At 35.0% G+C, this 21524-nt stretch overlaps 1 protein-coding gene across 2 annotated transcripts in view; it reads right to left on the bottom strand.

Moving 5' to 3' along the window:
- Positions 1 to 1671: 1671 nt before the first annotated feature.
- Positions 1672 to 21524, bottom strand: part of STXBP3 (syntaxin binding protein 3) — a 46597-nt gene continuing 26744 nt past the window's right edge. For both annotated transcript variants that reach the window (XM_069599396.1, XM_069599404.1), the window contains exons 10-19: positions 20509 to 20604; positions 20311 to 20368; positions 15613 to 15678; positions 14755 to 14835; positions 13729 to 13867; positions 12625 to 12731; positions 11981 to 12073; positions 10024 to 10109; positions 2975 to 3123; positions 1672 to 2104 (exon numbers count right to left, since the gene is read on the bottom strand). In XM_069599396.1, the coding sequence (XP_069455497.1) occupies positions 2010 to 2104; positions 2975 to 3123; positions 10024 to 10109; positions 11981 to 12073; positions 12625 to 12731; positions 13729 to 13867; positions 14755 to 14835; positions 15613 to 15678; positions 20311 to 20368; positions 20509 to 20604 (970 nt within the window). In that variant the 3' untranslated portion in view covers positions 1672 to 2009. The remainder of the gene's footprint in view (positions 2105 to 2974; positions 3124 to 10023; positions 10110 to 11980; positions 12074 to 12624; positions 12732 to 13728; positions 13868 to 14754; positions 14836 to 15612; positions 15679 to 20310; positions 20369 to 20508; positions 20605 to 21524) is intronic.

The following is a 21524-nucleotide window of genomic DNA, read 5'->3' as shown; positions in this document are numbered from 1 at the left end:
GAGACTTCCCCGGGGGCCCAGTGATTGGGACTTTACCTTCCAGCGCAGGGGGTGCAGGTTTGATCCATGGTTGGGGAGCTGGGATCCCACATGCCTTGTAGCCAAAAGGCCACAACAGAAGCAGTGTTGCAAAAAATTCAAAAAAGACTTCAATAAAGTGGTCCACATTAAAAAAAAACAAACCTCTAAAACAGGGAATAAACTGGGAGATTGGGATTGACATATATATTCTACTAAATATAAAATGCATAACTAGCAAGGACCTACTGAATAGCACAGCAAACTCTATGACTTACACGGGAAAAGAAGCTAGAGTGGATAGATGTATAACTGATCCACTTTCCTGCACACCTGAAACAGCACTGTAAATCAACTATACTCCAACAGAAAATTTAAAATATAAAATAGAAGAAAATAGACTGTAAATTAATAAAAAAGAATGTAGAAACAGACCAAATTTCAAACTTAGTTTATGAGCAAGGTATTTCAGATTAATTGGGGAAAGAGGGATTGCCCAATAAAATTTGGTATCTATTTAGAAAGAAAGAAAAACGGATCTCTGTTAAATACTGTTATCAATCAGGGCTCTCTGAAGGAATAGAAACTCCTCTAGATATTTTAAGAAGAGTGTGTTTTAATACTTTAATACAGAGAATTTAGTCCTTAAAAATCATGGGAAAGCTGAAGGGGAAAAAACTTGGGGCTCTGTTTTTAGTCTCATGCCATATCACAATCTGACGCAGGGAACAGGAAGGTAGTGCCACCAGCTGCCACCAGACTGCCTCATAGCCATGAAGCAGGTGACAGACACTAAAGCGTGCAGTCTGGTTGCTGCAAACAACTCCTGCAGGTAGGAGCTTACTTGTCCACTGGCACAGCCACAGCAGATGGCCTCTGCCTCCTTTTTACCTTCAAAACCCTGACCAAATGCAAATATAAAAATAAGTAGAATCTAACCTGTTCAGAAGCCCACTTACCTTTGAGTCTGAAAAACTTCCTTTTTAGCTTTTCATCCCTTGTGACATGGAATGGGGAGGCATGGGACATAATGCCAGATGCTAAGAGACAATATCTAGCATACATTCTCATACTAAAATCAATTCCAGAGGGATGGTGAGAGTTACTTATGAAAAATAAAATGAACCTATCAAAATGCTCTGGAAGATCAATGGGTGAATTTAAAACCTTGGGTGCAAAGATAGCTCTAAGTACAATACAAATTTGGAGGCCATAAAGGAAAAGTGATAGATTTATCTAAATAAAAATTTTAAATGGTGGTATCAGTATTTTAAATGCACATTCTGACAGCTATGTCCTCACTAGAAATTTACATTAAAGAGATATTTGCAAAGGTATGTACTCACAATGCAGCATTATTTGTAAGAGCAAAATTCTGAAGATAAGTGATATATAAAATTAGGGTCCCTTATATGACAGAACATGATGAGGCCAGGTAAAAGGAGAGATCGGGAATGGAGAGGAGGGGTTCCCTTTGTACACCCATATCTTCACATTATCCAACCTTATGCAAAGACTACATCATTATCATCTAAGTCAAAAGGAGTTACCTTGGTAGAAAGATTATGATACATTCTTTTACTTCTTTGTAATTCTCTTAGAAATTTAAAGTTTCCCAATGTTTCCATCCTCCCAGCCAAAAAACAAAGATAATTTTTGTAAGTATGTATTTATTTTCTCTTAGAATGTTCATTATTTGTTTGTTAATTTAAACATTTCAAAATTATATAAAATTGTGATTTTTAGAAATACTTAGCAAGACAGTAAATGTTGTAAAATATTTCAATTAATGATTGAATTACTTTACATATTTAAATTAAAAATGGCAAATCCAATGATATGTAATCATAGACAGTCCCTTAAGAAATACATCTGAAAGTCGTTATTCCTTAAAATATTTACAGTTTAAATTACATGAGAGCAACAATGTCTCGATCTATTTTAGTTGAACAAATTAATAAGAATCTCTAAATTGTTCCCCACCCAAAATGTTATTCATCTTTAGTAAAGGAGACTTTATCCTTGGGCTTATTCAGCATCTTTATATCATCCAACAGTTTTCTGGGTGTTAAAATATGCGTGGATCCTGGAAGAGGAAAAGATAAATCTTCAGAGGCCAGCAGTCAAATGAATTTTCACTGGCTAACTATATTGCCTTGTCCTTCAAATATACAAAGTGCAGTAGCTTGGGGCAGCTTAACAAAATTTCTGTAGTATGCCTTCCTAAACTACAATATTTTAATCCTTCCTCTTCATTAAGCACACTCAGTAACCCTTCACAAACAACGTCCACTACTATATTTTGTACTGTAGTTACCACTTTGTACTATATATTGATACACTGAAGAGCAAAATCGGAGGTTAGCCTGTGCCCCTGACAGAACAGCAAGAATCACTGTGAATTCAGTCACAGGGAACTGTTAAGCAGAACCACAGACTGAAGCTTGATGTACAGATGCTGCATCTCCACAGGCCAGGAGAGTCTAGGCATCAGTGGCTTTGACTGAAATTCTTAAAACTAAATTCAACACAGGCTCGGCCAACGTCAGGTCCACAGCCACAAAAAGTTTCAAAATATTTCTGTAGTAGAAATAAATGTTTCAAAAAGTATTTAATCATGAAAGCAAGAAAAGGATAGGATGAAATATTTTTCATATGAAATATTTCGTATTTCACATATTTCATATATTCATAGGATATATTTAATGATATTTAAAGAATGCAATATTCCTGAAACTCATTCTCTCAAAATCAGAATTGTAATTTTAAAAAATCATCAAAAGGTCAACCAGGAAAAAACTGGTACATCAGATAAAACACACTGATTCAAAATATTTTTTTTTGCACTCAACAATTTAGTTCTAAATGTAAATTACAAGATAAAGTTTTACATATATATTTTTGCATCTAAGAGTTTGTTTTAAAAAAACAGACAAAAGGAAAACACAAGTCTTACCAATAATAACTTCACAGGACTTATGTGCCTGAGAAACTTCATAGGCACAACGCATTTCAGAGTATGTAATCCCTCCGATCACAAAAATAATCAGCTTAGACCCATTTTTTCGATCCTCTAAATAATTAGTTCTGGGTTTCTGCCGAGCACTAAAAAAATAAACATGGACATGTTAAAAATATTTCCAAAACCATACTGCTTGTAGTCTTTTGAAACAGCCTAACTCAGGCAAACTCAAATTTGGCGTCAACTGCATTGATTTTAGGAAAATGACTTAACTATGGTATGACTGGAGCACCAACAGCAAGGCAGGAGAGCCCCACTTTAAGTTCAATTTTGATCTGAGAGAGTTTGGACAAATGACTCACAATCTAGCTCAGCATGTTACCTATAAAACAGAGCTGTGTGTGTGTGTGTGCTCAGTTGTGTCCAACTCTTTGCGATCCCATGTACTACATCCCACCAGGTTCCTCTATCCATGGGATTTTCCAGGCAAGAATACTGGAGTGGGTTGCCATTTCCTCCTCCAGGGGACTTCCCAACCCGGGATCAAAGCTGCGTCTCCTGTGTCTCCAGCACTGCAGATGGATTTTTTACCTCTGAGCCATCTGGGAAGCCCCAAACAGAGCTAAGGGCCTGTCTTATTTATTTCAGATAAACACACAGTATATCTGGAAAGTCTATAACTTACTGAAGTTAAATAAAAGCAGGGCGGGTTGCCCTGAGACAGTAGTAGAGTTTAAAAGACATAGTGGAGGTGGGGAAGCACAGGCATTGATTTGGAGCTAATATGGTCCTGGAATGCCCCTTGCTGGAAGTCGGTGAAGTGCTGAGATATCCAGATATCCAGACAGGAGCTATCCAACACATCTGCATGCCTGTGTTCAATGCAGTGTTAGTCACAATAGTCAAGATATAAAAATAACCTAAATGCCCATCAATGAACAAACTGACCCAAAAAAACTGTGTATATATACTGTACAATATTGTTCATCCTTAAAAAGGAAGCAAATTCTTCCATCTGCAACAACACGAATAAACTGGGAGGAAATTATGCTAAGTAAAATAAGGCAGACTCAGAAAGACTGCATGATCTCACTTATACGTGGAATTGAAAACAGTCAAACTGACAGAAGCAGACAGAAGAATGCTGGTGGTCAGGAAAGGTGGGCAGGGGAAGAGAATGAGACAGTGTTGGTTCAAAGAGCACAACTGCAACCATGCAAGATGAGTAAGTTCTAGAGCTCTAATATAGAGCGTGGAGACTATAGTTAACAAAACCATACTGTATATTTGAAATATACTAAGAGGACAGATTTTAATTAAGTCTTCTTGCCACAAAAGAAGAAAGGGAAGAAGGGAAAATGGTAGTTATGTGTATGTGGAGGTGACGGGTATATTAACTAGCTTGTGGTGATTTCACAGTGTATGTGTGTCAAAACATCAAGCTGTATACCTTAAACGTACGCAACATTATGAAATCAATTACCTCAATAATGCTGGTTAGGAAAAAAAAAAGCAATGTGGGTTCCAATTCTGATTCTGCTTCTTTTAAATTCTGTATTATTTTTAGTAAGTTACTTAACCTCTCTCTAAACCTCAAGGGTTGTTTTCAAGATTAAATGCAATAATATACAGAATATACTGTATGGAATCTGATACTGGGAAACCACTAAATACACAGCTGTTATTTCTATCTCCTCCCCCCTTAGAATGCTCTAGATCTGCACTGATCAAGATAGCAGTCACTAGCCACATGAGGCAATTTAAACTTAACTAAAATAAAATTCAGTTTCTCAGTCACACTAGCTACATATCAAGTGCTCAACAGTTATATATGGCTACTGGTTATAAACAGGACAGTGCAGATAAAAGACATTCCATTATTGTAAGAAAGTTCTATTGGGTAGCACTGCTTTAAGTTATAAAAATCACTATATTTGTTCCCATACCGTCTGGTAAAAATTCTGAGCTTTTATTTGAAAACAATATTTAAAAATAAACATTTATGTAATCTATTAAAAATATGTCTAAATTATATATGTGCTCTAGTAAAATAAACCTTAACTTCTCCTTTTCTTAGTGTAAGAATAATATCCAATGTATTATCTTATACATACTCTGGAAACCATATTCTAGATACCTCTAAGACATACAATATAGGATATCATGGTAAACGTTTAACAATGTTCTCAGTCTAGCCTTTCGGATGGTAATTTCCATCTGCCATTGTAAGGAATGACGAGGTAGTAAACAACAGAAAAAGTAAAGAGATTTAGTAGCTGGTTTTGAAAGGTGAAAGAGGAACAAGACACATTCTTGGTTTCCGTACAGAATACATCAAGGACGTACTATAAGTACAACTGTGATTTAAAAATGTCCAAAAAAGGCAAGATAAAGCTAGAAAGCAAAAGAAAAACAAGTAATATTTGCTCAAATGATTATGTGATTCTAACAATTTTTAAGCTTCTGAATAGCAATTTCAGGACATCAGGATTACATTTAATGTGTTTCATATGTATGTCTAAGACACTGTGCTAGGTTATACTCTGAAAGACACATAGATGATTACATCTCCATATCCTAGAACTCTCACTCTAGAAACCACCGAGAAGCTCCTGTTAAAATAAGAGCAAGCATCGTTTTAAAAGCACAGCTGTTGGTGCATGGGGATAACCCAGAGAGATGTTGTGGGGAGGGAGGTGGAAGGGGGGTTCATGTTTGGGAACGCATGTAAGAATTAAAGATTTTAAAATTAAAAAAAAAAAAAACCTAAAAAAAAAATAAATAAATAAAAGCACAGCTGAAAGATGCATATGCAAAACCTCTCTGCAGGTAACACTCTTGATCCTGGGTACTGAAATAAGCTCAGAATCCAAAACAACAAAGCGCATGAGGAAATAAGCAACCGTAAGTGTTTGCAGAAATGAAAAGCAGTGAAATTAGAACCCAAAGAACGTCAGATGTTGAATTCAGTAAATTTTAGTATTTATCATTTTAGTAAACAATAGACTGTTGAAAATGATAAAGTAGAATAGAAAGCAGACAAAATAAGGACAAGGAAATCCAAGCATATCTGAAAAAGAAACGAGGACAATTTCTAAAAAAAAATAAAGAAAGAAAGAAGGAAAAGTAAAGTCAATGAACACAGAAACTAAAAAGATAAATAAATGTAGCTTACTCAGCAGTTTAGGTACAAATATACGACAGAACTAAAGAATTGAAAATTAAATCCAAAGAAAAATTTCTAAAATGAAATACAAAAAGTAAAAGAAATATTAAAACTCAAGAGATACTACAAGGCATGAAAATAATATGAGATGTTTGAATAAAACAAGAATTTATGAAAGATATGAAACCTCAGATTTTAGGAAATACATTTGAATCCCAATGAAAACAACAAAAACAAACCCTAGGTAAACATAGCATAGGGAATGTACAGGATATCAAAGACAAAAAGCAACCAGAGAGCAAAGGCAAACTACCTATATAAAAGTATGACGAAACTGACAGAAAACACCCCGCCCCCATACACACACCTTCCCAAGAGCTAAACTGGAAACCAAGGAACAGCAGAATAACACCTTAGTGTTGCGTGAAAATTACCATGAGCCTAGAAATTCAAAGCTAGCATGTAAGAACAATAATACAGACATTTTCAGACAAACAAAACCATAGAGACTCTACCACTGAGAGACCCACACTGAAAAAATTTCTAAAGGATACACATCAGAAAAGAATATAACTGAGCTCAAAAAAGGGGATGCAAGCAGAAGCGGTACACAACATAACTGGCCAACATGCACATACAACTAAAAGACAATAGTGTTCATCATTAACTCTGGAAATAAAAAAGACTAAGGTGAAACCATAAAGAATTAAGAGAACATTCAAGGAGTGTACAGTTTAAGTTTTCTAAAGCTCTGTACTGTTCATCAAGAGGGCAAAGATACTAATCTCAGACTTTGGTGAGTCAAAGATGTGTACTATAATTCTAAAGATAACTGCTATGAAAGTACAAGTAAGCTATGTAACTTCTAAAATAGGAGAAAAGGGGAAAATGAAACTAAATAAAAGGTCTTTAGACCAAGAGAATTACCCTAAAGAAATACTCAAACACACGTAAATGTTTAAGAACGCTTACTGCATATTGTTAGGAAGGGTGCTAGTTTTGACCTAGTCTAAATTTCCATTGTGTGGAAAATACATGAATAAACTGTGAGAATCATATAAGAATACACCAAACAGCAGTAAAAACTGTATACATGTATCAATTTGGGATAAATATCACACGGATAATGTTGAGAGAAACTTAAAAGCACGTTGCAGGACTTCCTGGTGATACAGTGGATAAGAATCTGCCTGCCAATGCAGGGGACGTTTGATCCTTGGTTTGGGAAGATCCCACATGCTGCGGAGCAACTAAAGCCCATGTGCACAGCTGCTGAGCCCGTGCTCTAGAGCCCATAAGCTGCAACTACTGAAGCCCACGTGTCACAACTGCTGAGCCTGCATGCTGCAACTTCGGAAGCGCATGAACCTTGAGCCTGTAGCAACACGGGAAGCCCTGCAATGAGAAGCCCAGGTACAACAAGGAGCAGCCTCTGCTCACCAAACTAGAAAAAGCCTGTACACAGCAACAAAGACCCAGTGCAACCAAAATAAATAAATACATAGATTAAAAAAAAAAAGTTGCAGGAAGACACAACATGTCACCATTTATATTAAGATTAAAAACACAAAGAGAGCTTGGGGTCATGATAGAGTAAGATGGTCAGAAGACTGCCCACCAAGAAAACAAGTATAAACCTGGATGAAACTGTGGGGGAAAAAACCATTTCAGATCACTTGGGAAAATGAACCACAGGCAAATGACAAATTAAGAAGCATTTACTCTTAAAAAATGTTAGTATATAGGTAAGAATGGTGGTCACCACCATTCTATGCGACCTTTTGGCCTGAGGTTACATCCAACCTGCACAGTTCTTCCAACTCAGCAAAAACTGTAGCTTTACTGACTTGAAGCTGGCTGTGAGAACCACCAATTCTACTGCCTAAGGCGGAAGACTGGATACAAGGTAGGAAGCAAAGTGAGTACAAAATCCTATAGCTTTGCTAGTTAAAGGCAGATCTGGTTTAGAGTAGATCTGCAGCGTTGGTAGCACAACACCCTGGTCCCAGGATGGGAGAGGCAGCATATCAGCCAGAAATTTAATGGGGAAACCTTGAGAGTAAGAAAGCCAAAGAAGACAAAGCACCCCCACATCCTTAGCTGACTGCCAAATTATGCTTGTGCCAGGGTAAGCCAGAGAAAGCCCAAGGAAAAAAATAAGAAAAAAAGAAGGGGGATAGTGGGGAGAAGACTCAAGAACTGACTATGACTTGTAATGCAGTCCTTAACCTACAATCAGATTGATCAGCAATCGATGAAAGGTTTACAGGCTTGAGGTTGTTTTTTTGTCTAAATACAAACTCTGCCTAGATAACTGGCTGACCTCTAAACTATTCAGACATAGGGCAACTGCTAGCAACCAAGCTAAAAAATTAAATTTAAAATTAAAAAAGCCCTACAATGACATCAGTGGCTACACTGCAAGGGGGCATTGATCCCACAGCTTAAAATCTATACAAGTTACTAAAACAAAAAACAACTTAGAGTTGCTGTTACATAATACAGTATCTTAAAGGCCTAATTTTCAGCCAAAAATTAGTAGATGTGTAAGAAAACAATAAAGGGTGATCCACATGCTGGGAAAAAACCATCAACAGAAACTGACCCTAAGTGAATCTGGATGTTGGATTTAGCAGACTTCAAAGATACTATTATAAATATGATCAAATAATTAAAGAAAATTATGCTAACAATATGTTACATCAATGGAGAATTTCAAAAGAGAAATGGAAAGTAAAAAAGAAGCAAATGGAAATTCAAACGGTGATTAGTACAATAATGAAATGAAAAATTGAGTAGATGGGCTTGATAGCAGATTTGAGATGTCAGACTAAAGAATCAAAGAACTGAAGATGGATCAATAGATATTAGCATATCTGAAGAACAGAAAGAAAAAAAGTGGAAGAAAGGTAAACAGAGCCTCAGTGACCCATAAGACAAAGTCAAACTTTCCAACATCTGGGTGATAGAGTTTCAAAAGCAGAAGAGGGAGAAAGAAGTGGGCAGAAAAAATTTGAAGAAACAGCAACTGAAAACTCCCCAAATTTTGATGAGCACTATTAACTTGTAAATCCAAGAAAATTCAACTAACCCCAGGAAGAACAAACACAGAAAGAACTCTACTTGGGCACATAACAGTTAAACTGCTAAAAGCCAAAGACCAGTAGAAAAATCCTGCAAAACAGAACTCTATACATTGTTTAGAATACAAATATATGTGGAAAATGTATGAAGATATATAGGTCAATGATAAACAGCAAATTCAAGATAGTGAAGAAGGGAGAATAATAAAAATCAGAGAGTGATATACAGGAAGCTTGAACTGTATTTAAAATGATTCATTTGTTAATCTGGGCACCAAGTATAGAGTATACATTATAATACTATCTCCAGCTTTCTGAATGCTTCAAATATTTTCTCACCAAAAGTCATCAGAAAGGATTATGTCATCTGCTAATGTGAAGAAAGAAAAAAGGGGAGATGTCTAAGAAATATGTCTATGTGTGCATGTGTTTCTGTGTGTCAGTCGCTCAGTCATGTCTGGCTCTTTGTGATCCCATGGACTTTTCTGTCCATGGAATTTTCCTGGCAAGAATACTGGAGTGAGTTACCACTTCCTACTCCAGGGGATCTCCCCAACCAGGGACCAAACCCAAGTCTCTTACACTGGCAGGAGGATTCTTTACCACTGTACCACCTGGGAAGCCCCATTGCGTATCTGGATTCATTAAGACAGGTTACATTAAAGAAAAACTACCTTTAAGTGACAACATGCCTCAAGGAGAGTCGTCAATATAGGAATATCTGTGTCCCATTCCAGTTATTAGTCTGCAATATCACAGTGAAAATCTCACTGACTTTCATTTATAGATTTTACCTTACAGCTCCTGAGCCATTCCAGACTGCTGGGCACTGGGAACAATATGGCCACTCTTTTGAATCTAATCTGTTATCAATGGCATCCTAGGGAAGGTAAGAATTAAATCCATCAAGAAGATACTATAAACTCCAATATTTTGTTTTACATAAAACTCAAAACTTGTATTTACAATTAAAGAACATAAGGATACATATTTAATAAAATAAGGTTAGCCCTCTTTTTGAAACTCACAAATTTTATTTGCTACAAAATTAATGCAATTATTAAACCAATATTTATTGCATGCCTACATTTCTTATTTACAGGGTTCCCACTTTGGTGTGAAAATCCCAGGTACTTTATCAGGGTATTTATCTCGAGAATGCTAGGGGCTTCTAAATACCGTCTTAATCCTGACAGACCTCTTAGGCTACCAGAGTTCAGGCCTTGCCTTTCATAACTGAAGTTGTTCAGTTGTGTTCAACTCTTTGCGACCCCATGGACAATAGTCTACCAGGCTCCTTCGTCCATGGGATTTTCCAGGCAAGAATACTGGAGTGGGTTGCCATTTCCTTCTCCAGGAAATCTTCACAACCCAGGTACTGAACCCGGGTCTCCTGCATTGTAGGCAGACACCTTACCGTCTGAGCCACCAGGGAAGTCTTTGCCCTTCATAGTGACGGCTTGAAAACAAAACATGTATCCTGGCCTAGGTGTATTCAAGACCATCTGATGAGATGGAAGAAGCTTTCTTTTTCATTTAAAAATGTTTCCTTCTTTTTACGGTTAACATCTTATGATATTTATGTGTATGTATATAATACATAATGTTTTATCAGTACAGCATTTATATAGTTTATAAATAAATGTACAGTGTTTTAATCAGTACAGCACTTACATAGTTTATAAACAGCCACATATTGTAGGCTCCTGATCACATTTATTATGAGAAAGTGTACATAATTAAAAGTTTGAAGACCACCGATTTAGAACACCACAGCTTTAGAACATTAACAGCAACAATAAGTCGGAATGGACACAAGGTCCTCCGTAGTCCTAGAGTATTTCAGTAAGACTGCAAGATGTGAAGAATCAAAGCTTCAGGAGAACCCTAAAGGCCTTAGGTTGCTACTGAGGTAAAGCGGAGTTTTTGAATTTAACATGCAAATCCTTGTTAAAGGGTTTGAGAAGGTCAATTCTTATTTTTAGAATACTATCAGTAGCAAAGAAAAACTCCTTAGTTCTACATCCTTGTTACAGATCAGGAAAAAACATCTTACATTGCAAGGAAAAAAGTCTAAACTCTTTGAAATCTTCATCTATATCAAGCATGTGTAAATGACATAGAATTAGTCAAGCAAAACAGAAAAATCATGGGATAAACTATACCCAATTTCCAAAGGAAAACAGAAATTAATGTTTAATAAGTTAAAGGCAAATCGGAATAAATAGAACTATCTGATTATGACTTTACTGAGCTCATAATGCATTAGTTCATTTTCTAACTTCCTAAAATTGAAAATTATTTTCTAAAAGCAAACAGTACTAAAAGAATCAGCCATCTGTCAATTATAAAAGCAAATAATAGTGAGGTTTACATTTTAATCACAAATCATTTCTAAGAATATTGGAATTTAACACTCTAATAGTGGTCACAAAAAATGTTATTTTGTTGAACTTTCATTCAACTAAATTATTTATATTTCTGCTATATAGTAATTTCAAACAACAGAGTCTTTTTCATAAAGCATGCCTGTGCTTTTAAAATTTATTTTGAGGCAATTAGTGGTATGAATTGGCAGTGGGGGAGAACTTTCAAGAGCTTTCTCTCCTCCCTAGATATCAGATACAGTCTTCTTTTGTGAACCCTCTCAGTACTACAGGTAATTCCTGACCCAAACTGACAGATAAATGGACAGAGAGTAAAAAATATTCTACAAAGGGCAGAGTATAAATAAAATTTAATGAATTTTACCTCTAAAATATCTTTGATGAAAGGCGTCCATCTAGACAGTTGAAAAGTTTCTTCTGCGGACCGATCCTTTCTTGATGGTTTGCCTTGTTGAGACTAATATAATTAGAGGAAAAAAACTAAAAATCAGTGATTTTACTTAGTGATACTCTCTTTATCTTTTCTATCAAGATGTTTAATTTACAACAAATACTATGTTGCATTTGACTTAAAACTAACAGTGGAAAAGTCCACTAAAAAAATCTGAATAGGTGTAGTTACATAACTTCACAGTATTTCTGTACATTAATGATAAAATTTATGATAGTATCAGAAACTATGTTTTCTCCAAAATGCTTATATAAAACTTGATAGGAAAGAGTAAGATTCTACAGACTTCAAATTTTGCTATAAATAAATCATAGAAAGAAAAGCATAAATAGAAAATTACAACAGAAGCTAAAAGATATAAATTCACTAGAAAAATGTATTTGTCCAAAATTACTCATACATGGAAAAGAAAAGAAAATTTTTAATATTTTACTTACCAAATCTACAAAGGAAATTAAGAAGACTGTTCACACGGATTCCCACGTAAGAAAACATATTTAATGCAAACAACCATGCACGCACATGTATAAGTATATACAGAATGTAAGATTTCTTACTGGAGGGACAATGGGAACACCAAGGTAGCTCCAGTTACGAATCATGTCACTCTCATTTTCTATCTTTACATTCTGGATCAACCTGTCCAAGTTTTCTTCTGTAGTTCCTTAGATAAATAAAAATGAATGCACAGTCAAATAACTGCTACCACAATCATTTCTAGGTTTAGGGACCCAAGAATAAAGCTTTTTTAAAACAAAGCAAACATTTAAATTATATAACCTTCAGTTTGTTCCCAATTCCACATTTTTTCTTTTATTTACCTTAATCAACTTTAACCACTACTTTTGATTTTCCTGCGGGAGACCTGGGCTCAATCCCTGGGTTGGGAAGAACTCCTGGAGAAGGGAAAGGCTACCTACTCCAGTATTCTGGCCTGAAGAATTCCATGGACTTTATAGTCCACGGGGTCTCAAAGAGACATGATTGAGCAACCTTCACTTTCACTTTTCACTTTAATTTTTCTAAGATTCTCTTATGACCAGTAGTAAACCACTTATTGTAAAGTGATTTTAGATCTGGGTACTCCTTGGAAGGAAAGTTATGGCCAACCTAGATAGCATATTAAAAAGCAGAGACATTACTTTGCCAACAAAGGTCCATCTAGTCAAGGCTATGGTTTTTCCAGTGGTCATGTATGGATGTGAGAGTTGGACTGTGAAGAAAGCTGAGTGCTGAAGAATTGACACTTTTGAACTGCAGTGTTGGAGAGACTCTTGAGAGTCCCTTGGACTGCAAGGAGATCTAACCAGTCCATTCTAAAGGCGATCAGCCCTGGGTGTTCATTGGAAGGACTGATGCTAAAGCTGAAACTCCAACACTTTGGCCACCTCATGCAAAGAGCTGACTCACTGGAAAAGATCCTGATGCTGGGAGGGACTGGGGGCAGGAGGAGAAGGGGACGACAGAGGATGAGATGGCTGGATGGCATCACCGACTCGATGGACATGAATTTGAGTAAACTCTAGGAGCTGGTGATATAGACAGGGAGGCCTGGCGTGCTGCGATTCATGAAGTCACAAAGAGTTGGACACGACTGAGTGACTGAACTGAATTGATCTTTATCTTAATATATTCATTGAAATATAAACAATCTATATTACCATTAATACTGAAGATATAAAGTAGGATTGCTCTTATTTTATCATAATTATCATGATTTTTGCTGAGTAGAACTGGAAGGAGTACTCGCATAGCATCTTTGACTTTCTGTCCTTCTGCATCAGTTCCAAGTGCTAGGTCCTTAATGAAAATGAAATATAGTCAGTGGTCTATGATCTAAATTCATTTTTCAGTTAAAAATGTTACTAAAATTTGCCAAATTTTAATGGAACATTGATGATATTTCCTAGGAAATGTGAGCATCACTTGTAAACTATTACTGTATAAAATGTAAAAAGTCAAAACAATTCAGAAAGGAAGAAAATCATTAAACTTTTGCTAACATGGGAGACAGGAACTACATGTGGCTACTGAGCACTTGAAATGGGTCTAGTCTGAATCAAGATGAGCTATAAGTTAAAACAACAGTTTGAAGATTTACATTTGAAAAAAAGTATAAAAATATTTCAATAATTGTTTTATACTGACTACATGTTGAAATGATAGTGTTTTGGATGTACTGAACTAAATCAAGTATATTATTAGAATTAACCACACTCATCTCATTTTACATTTTTAATGTAATGACTAGAATATTTAAAATTACATATGACTTGTGTTCTATTTCTATTAGACAGTACTGATTTGAACAGTTTTGGCATCAGAGAGGAGCCTTTAATTAAATGTGCCTACACAGTAAGTACTCTGCAGGGTGTTACCTGAAATGCTGCACCCACTGAAAAAGGCCAGCCAACAATGTTACCCTGAATTAATGCTCCAAACATTGAAATCATCCCATTCAACCAAACATGCAGATTAGGAGGGACAGCCTACTATTAACATGATACTGTATAGCTACTTGTTGGAATTGGTAAGGAATATTGTATTAAATACTAAGTGGGTGTATCTCCTTCTAAAAGATATTGTATGGTTTAGGGCATTATATTGAGCAAAAAGTTAGGTTTTACCTTACAAAGTTAATTCTGGAAATCTACCTTAAATATAGGTGTTTCTGATTCTGCACTTACCTGTTCAGTTTTGCAGAGCTTTTCTATATTAGACTTGAACTTATTCATGCAATCTTCTGCTAAGTTAAGATGAACAACTTGCTGAAAAACAGGAAAAAATCAATTATTTAAAGCATTTTCATTTCTTTTTGTGTAACTGATAAAACTAAACTTTTGAGATGGGCCTGAAGGGAAGTATGAGCTTAGGTGGGAAGGAGGTACCATGTAAATCAAGGGAAACAACTCAAGAAACAAAAAAAGTGGAAATTATCATGATCTAAAGGGGATAATCAACAGACCACAAAAAACAGAACAAAAGGGCTGAACTTGTATTGGGTTTACAAGTAGTGAAAAATAAAGTGAGAAAAAACCAGTGAAGTCCATAAAGTCAAGCAGAAAAAGTTTGAATTTACATTATTGATTTTTGATTAGGGAGTAATACGATAAAAATTTTTTTTAGTATTATTCTGGCAATGACTTCTGAGAAGGATCAGAACAGCAAAAAAAAAAAAAAAAAATTTACCTGCCCACACAGCTTTACTTGCTTTAAAATTTACTAATATGTAACTATTAATTCAAAGAAGCAAGCATAATAACAAGGACTTGTCAATGCAATGTTGAATTTTCTTATCAAGCTGATAAAAAATAAAGTTTCTCTGGCTGTTCAAGACAAAGATATAAAAATGTTTTGGATGGATTTGAACAAATATAGAGAACTCTATTGGGTAGCTTAGACATTTGGGGTATTTCTCAGACCTAAAGTAAGGGTTTAAAGGTCAACTAATACCAAGTATTCCATGATACCCACTGCTAAACTTGACTACAGAACTGAGTGGACTAATAAATTAAAAATGATTTCTTATATATGATACCTCTTACCTTAGTAATCTGTTTACGGAAATGGGGCATCTTTTTCATCAGCTGGGTAAGAGCACTAAGTGATGTCTAGGAAAAATCAAACATTTTAAAAAACTAACTTATGATTCAGTTATTTTATACAATAACTTTTAAATCCTATAGTTTTAAATTTTTATTAATTTACTAAATATTTGCCAATTAAAAAAAAAAACAATTTCAAAAGGTTTTCAGTTGAGCCATGATAAAAGTAGCTGATATAAAAATTATTCTCCCACAATAAACAAAACCAAAATTGGACAAAATAAAAAAAGACAACAGCTTTCAAGCAAAGGATGTCTTAAAAATAGTTAAAAGTTAGGTTACTTGAACAAAGGGAAGCACAGGAGGTGATCCCTGCACTCATCTGGCTCTTCTCTGGAACATTTTCCAAAGCACAGTAAAAGGAAGTAGAATTCAAGCAGAAAAAAAAGTCTCTCTGAGCAGAGGAAAAAGAGATCCGAGTTTGGGGCTACTGAGGTAGGGTCTGCAGTCCAGGGTACTCGAGAGTAAAAGCCAGTCACAGCATAACTCACAGATGTGTAGAGGAGATGCCTTAGGGTGCCTGGCCAAATACTAAGCTGCATGTGTACAGGGCATAAGTCTTAGAGGCCTAACAGAGAACGACTGCAGAGATTTCACATGGTCTTTACACTAAGACAGTATTGGCATTCTCTGATCCAGACAAAGTAAAGAGCTCTAAGTGAACATCCCAGACATTCAGTCCTGGAAGGACTATGTCTTTGAACTAAATGCAAAAGTGAAATACACTCAACGTAACAAAAGCCTCACATGAAATTTCCACACAATTTAGGTAATTCACCAGCAAATTAACTGACTGCCAGAAAAGAATTCAGCACTCTTTGTAGACAGAACATCATCAACTGCCTCTGCAATACAGCATCCACAAGGTCCAACATACAATATATAACTGGACATGTAAAACAGGAAAAAGTAATACTCAAGTGGTAAAAACAGTCAATAAAAGCAGACTCAAAACAATCCAGATGCTTGAGTTAGCAGACAAAGAATTTAAAATAACACATTTATGTTAAAGAAAACAGGGGAAAAGATAAACTGTAAATGAACGAAAAGATGGAGTATATCAGTAGAGAATCAGACTTTATTAAAAAAAATTCAATGAATGTCCCAGAACTAAATGCAATCTTTGAAATTAAAAACACAATGAATGACATACATTATTGGTGAGACCATAAAATGGTACAGCAAACTAGTAAGTTTGGAAGTTTTCTATATGATTAAATATACATTTCCTATATGATCCAGCAATCCCACTCTTGTTTAAACAAGTGAATGAAAACATCTGTTCACACAAAACTTGAATGTTCATAGTGGCTTTATTTGTAATTGCCATCAACTTGGGAAAAACCTAAATGTTCTGCAATTTGTGAACGGATAACATCCATACAATATATCCATACAGTGGAATACTACTCAGCAGTAAAAATGCTGAAGCCACTGTTATATGTCACATGGATGAATGTCAAGTGCAATAGATTAAAGGAAAAAGCCATATTGTTATTATTATGTTATTTCATAAATGACACTTAGCTGTCATTCTGGAAAAGGCAAAACTATAATAATAGAAAAAAAGAATAGTGGTTCTAAGGTGGAGAGGTTGCCTACAAAGTGGCAGAAGGCAATGGGGGATATTGATGGAACCGTCCTATATCTTGGTTGTGGTTTTATGAGAGTATACATTTGTCAAAACTCACAGAATCATACACTATAAAGGGGAACTTTACTTCCTAACTCGGTTTTAAAAAGCACTAGTCAAAATAAAGCAGGTATGGCTATATTAAAATCAGACAAAGTAGAGTTTAAGGCAAAGAATACTGCAAATGAAAATGAAAATGACATTTTATACTGATAAAAGATAAATTCAATAGAAAGAAAACTATCTTAAATTTATAGAGTCTAATTAAACAAGGGTGCATCAGATGATACAGCTTCGAGAGTTGACAAGATTTTTTTAAAAATTAGACTAATTCAGCCATACATTATACCATTCCTGGTAACTGATATTAAAAAAACAGATTAAAAATTTGTAAAGAGATAGAATATTTGAATAACATGATGAACCAACTTGGCTTAATTAACATTAACAGAATTTGTATTGTTTTCAAGTACACATAGGGTATTTACAACAGATCATATGACAGGTCATAAGCCAAGCCTGAACAAATTTCAAAGGACTAAACTCATACAGACTCCATTCTCTGACCACTATATAATTAAACTACAACTCAGTAACAGTAAGATAAGTAGAAAACTCACAAACTCTTTGAAATAATAAAAAAAATTCCTATATAACACATGAGTCAAAGAAGAAATTATAATTAGAGAAAATATTCTGAGCTAAATGGAAGTAAAAATAGGTTATTCCAAAACTTGGGGAATGCAGCTATATAATGTTAAGAAGGAAATAACTAAATATATATAGGAGAGAAAAAAGTAAAAAATCAATGTTCTTAACATCTGACTCAAGAAGTTAGAAAAAGAAAAACAAGCCAAAGAAGGTTGAAATCAATTCAATATAAAACTAACATACAGAAAAAAAATTAGCAAAGCCAAAAGTTGGTTCTTCGAAATACTAATAATATATAAATAGGGGATGGTAACAGTAAAGAGGCTGAAACACAAATCAACAAAATTAGGATTAAACAGAACATAGGTACAGGTTCTATAGACACTGAGAAGATAAGAGGATATTTGAAAATGTAGATTGAATAGACAAATCCCTTAAAAATGCAGTATCCCAAAAGTGATATAAGAAAAAATTAAAATCTGAAGAGCTCTGTACCTATTAAAGACCTTATAATTAAAGACTTCCCCATAAAGAAAACTCCATGCCCAGACTGCTTCAATTGTGAAGTCTTTCAAGCAATGATGGGAGAAGTAACGACGTTATACAAACACTTCCAGAGAATAATGTGACAGGGAAAGCATTACAATTTATTTTAGACCAATGTAATTTTGCCACCAAAACTGCCTAGAACATCATCACAAGAATAAAAAGAATTATTGCTTGTAAATGTAGAAATACTATTGCTCATAAACCTAGAAGTAAACATTCTAAACAAAATATTAGCAAGCAGAATCCAGTGATATAGGAAAGGGATAAGGTATCATAACTTAGTGGAGCTAATTCTAAGAACGCATGGATGGTTTAATGTTAGAGAACAATGAATGTAACGCATCACATTAACAGAATAAAAAAGGAAAAAATAATTAATAGGTGCTGAAAAAGCATTTGATGAAATCTGACACTCATTGTTGATTTAAAAAAACAAAAAAAACCTGTTGACAAATATGGAATAGAAGGGAACTTCTTAATCTGACAAAGGATGTATCTAAAATAACCTAAAACTACCATAATACCCAATGATGAAATATCAAACACATTTCCCCTGAGGCTGGGAATGAGAGAAGGATATCCTGTCACCAGTTCTACTCTATATTTTACTGCTGGGAGGTATTAAGAAAATACCAAGTAGGAGGTACCAAGGAATTAGTGTAAAATGTATAAAGAGTCAAAAGGATAGGCTGCTGCTGCTGCTAAGTCGCTTCAGTCGTGTCCGACTCTGTGCGACCCCACAGACAGCAGCCCACCAGGCTCCCCTGTCCCTGGGATTCTCCAGGCAAGAACACTGGAGTGGGTTGCCATTTCCTTCCCCAAGGCATGAAAGTGAAAAGTGAAAGTGAAGTCACTCAGTCATGTCCGACTCTTCGAGACCCCATGGACTACAGCCTACCAGGCTCCTCCGTCCATGGGGTTTTCCAGGCAAGAGTACTGGAGTGGGGTGCCACTGCCTTCTCCAAAGGATAGGATAAATTTTCTTTATTCACAGATATTATTGTGGAACTTTCTGAAATGACAGTAATGTCCTATATCTTGATTTAGGTGGTAGTTCCACATGGTGTGTGTTTACATGTGTGTGTGTATGAATACAAATATATGTATGTAAAAAGTTATTCAGTATACACTGATTTACCGTTAACTCTGGTTTGCAATGTATTGTGCTTTCCTATGTGTATGTTTACCTGGAATATCTTACAAAGTTTTATTTAACAAAGTCTCAAAACTATCACTGGTATGAAAAAATACTAATAAATAAAATTCAGATGATATGTGTCTTGGAAAAAAAAAAAAGATTTGTGCATTTTATTTAGGTAAATTATGAATGTGAAAAGTGAAAGTGTTAGTTCCTCAGTTGTGTCTGACACTGCAACCCCATGGACTGTAGCCTGCCAGGCTTCTCTGTCCCCATGGGATTTCCCAGGCAAGACTACTGCAGTGGGTTGACATTCCCTTCTCCAGAGGATCTTCCCGACCCAGGGATCAAACCTGGGTTTCCTGCACTGCAGGCCAATTCTTTATCACTGAGCTACCATACCTTAATATTAAAAACCCTAACATGAATACGTTTATGCAATTGGCTAAATGGTCTTTTAAAAATAAACTTTAAATGTAGAGACATTTAAAGACAGATAAAATATTGCTAAGTGTTGAGGCTGGGTAATGGGTACAAGAAAGTTTATTTTCTCTACTTTGTGTATGTTAGAAACTTCTCAAATGGAAAGTTAAAAAGATAAAAAAATTTTACACAAACTTTAAAATTCACATTTGTCATAACCTGAAAGTTATATTAACACTCTTACCTTTCCTTCTGTTGCTTTCTTTGTTGATGAAATTTCCTTCATAAGCTTGGGAATTTCCCTGTCAAATTATAAGAAAATTCTTTAAATTTCTAAAGTGTAATTCACAAAAGTATCTTAAGATTAAAAACTGTACTATTGGTACTCTGTAATTCGTATTTTTTAAAAATATGGAACGAAAATTAAAACAGGTTCACATACTCTAATACAACTGCAATATGGCGATGTCGAATTTTGACCCAGAGGTCATCATCTTCTTCAAGGATTGCCTCCTTTTCCTTCCCATCTGTCTTATATCTACAAGTAAGAGAAGTATGAAACTTTTGGATTATTTTGTGCCAGATAAAGTAAAAGAAAAAATTTTATAAACAACAATTTTAAGACACAGCTCAAGAAACTGAAGATTTTAGGAGGATAATGAAGACCTACTCAAAACTAAGGCATATTGCTATCCATACAACAAAAATCAAGTGCTACGCCCACCATGACCTTTTTACTTTCAATGTTATTTTTTGCTGTCATTATTACAGAGTTTTATCTCAGTATGTTAGAAACAAAAATTCAGTGTTCCACAGTCAACTTTAACAAGAGCGAATATATTAACAACTTATATTCTAATTGCTCAAAACAATACTTTTGATGTACTAATAACCATCAACACAATTGTCAAACATCCATTAAGAAATGTCACTCCCTAATGAAGTCTATTAAGTACTGAAGGTATTTCAGAGTTGGTACAAAATTCACAAACACATATATTTATCTATTTCTATATTCTTTCCTTACCCTATAAGTACATCTCCTTTAAAGAACTGGGAAAGGCAATGAGAGAAAAACTAATGTAGCCATTAAAAACTTTGATTGCTTTAATGAGTTCTATTGAACTGAGAGGCAGTTAAAGAGGTTCAAGAAATTACTCCAAATGGATACTTAGAAATTTCTGCTCTGTATTATTTCCATTAAAAATCATGATGGAACACAATCCATAGGGAAGTTCATGCTTCCCTCTAGTCTGATCCCTAGACTTTCTTGACTCATAAGAAAAGGAGTATCTCTGATTTTTGTTTTTAAATAAGTCTCTCCACTACCCTTAAAAAAATTAAATCTTGCTTTCCTTGCCAGCAAACCTAGGGAGATAAATATTTTAAGTACTAGGTTAGAAATGTCTGAAAGTTAATGTCAATAGACGGGAACCAAATCCTTTAGTGTCCATTACT

This window comes from Ovis canadensis, chromosome 1, assembly GCF_042477335.2.
Source record: "Ovis canadensis isolate MfBH-ARS-UI-01 breed Bighorn chromosome 1, ARS-UI_OviCan_v2, whole genome shotgun sequence".
NCBI classification, from domain to species: Eukaryota; Metazoa; Chordata; class Mammalia; order Artiodactyla; family Bovidae; genus Ovis; species Ovis canadensis.
Note: the sequence above shows the minus strand (reverse complement) of the source record. Positions and strands in the feature narration are given on the sequence as shown.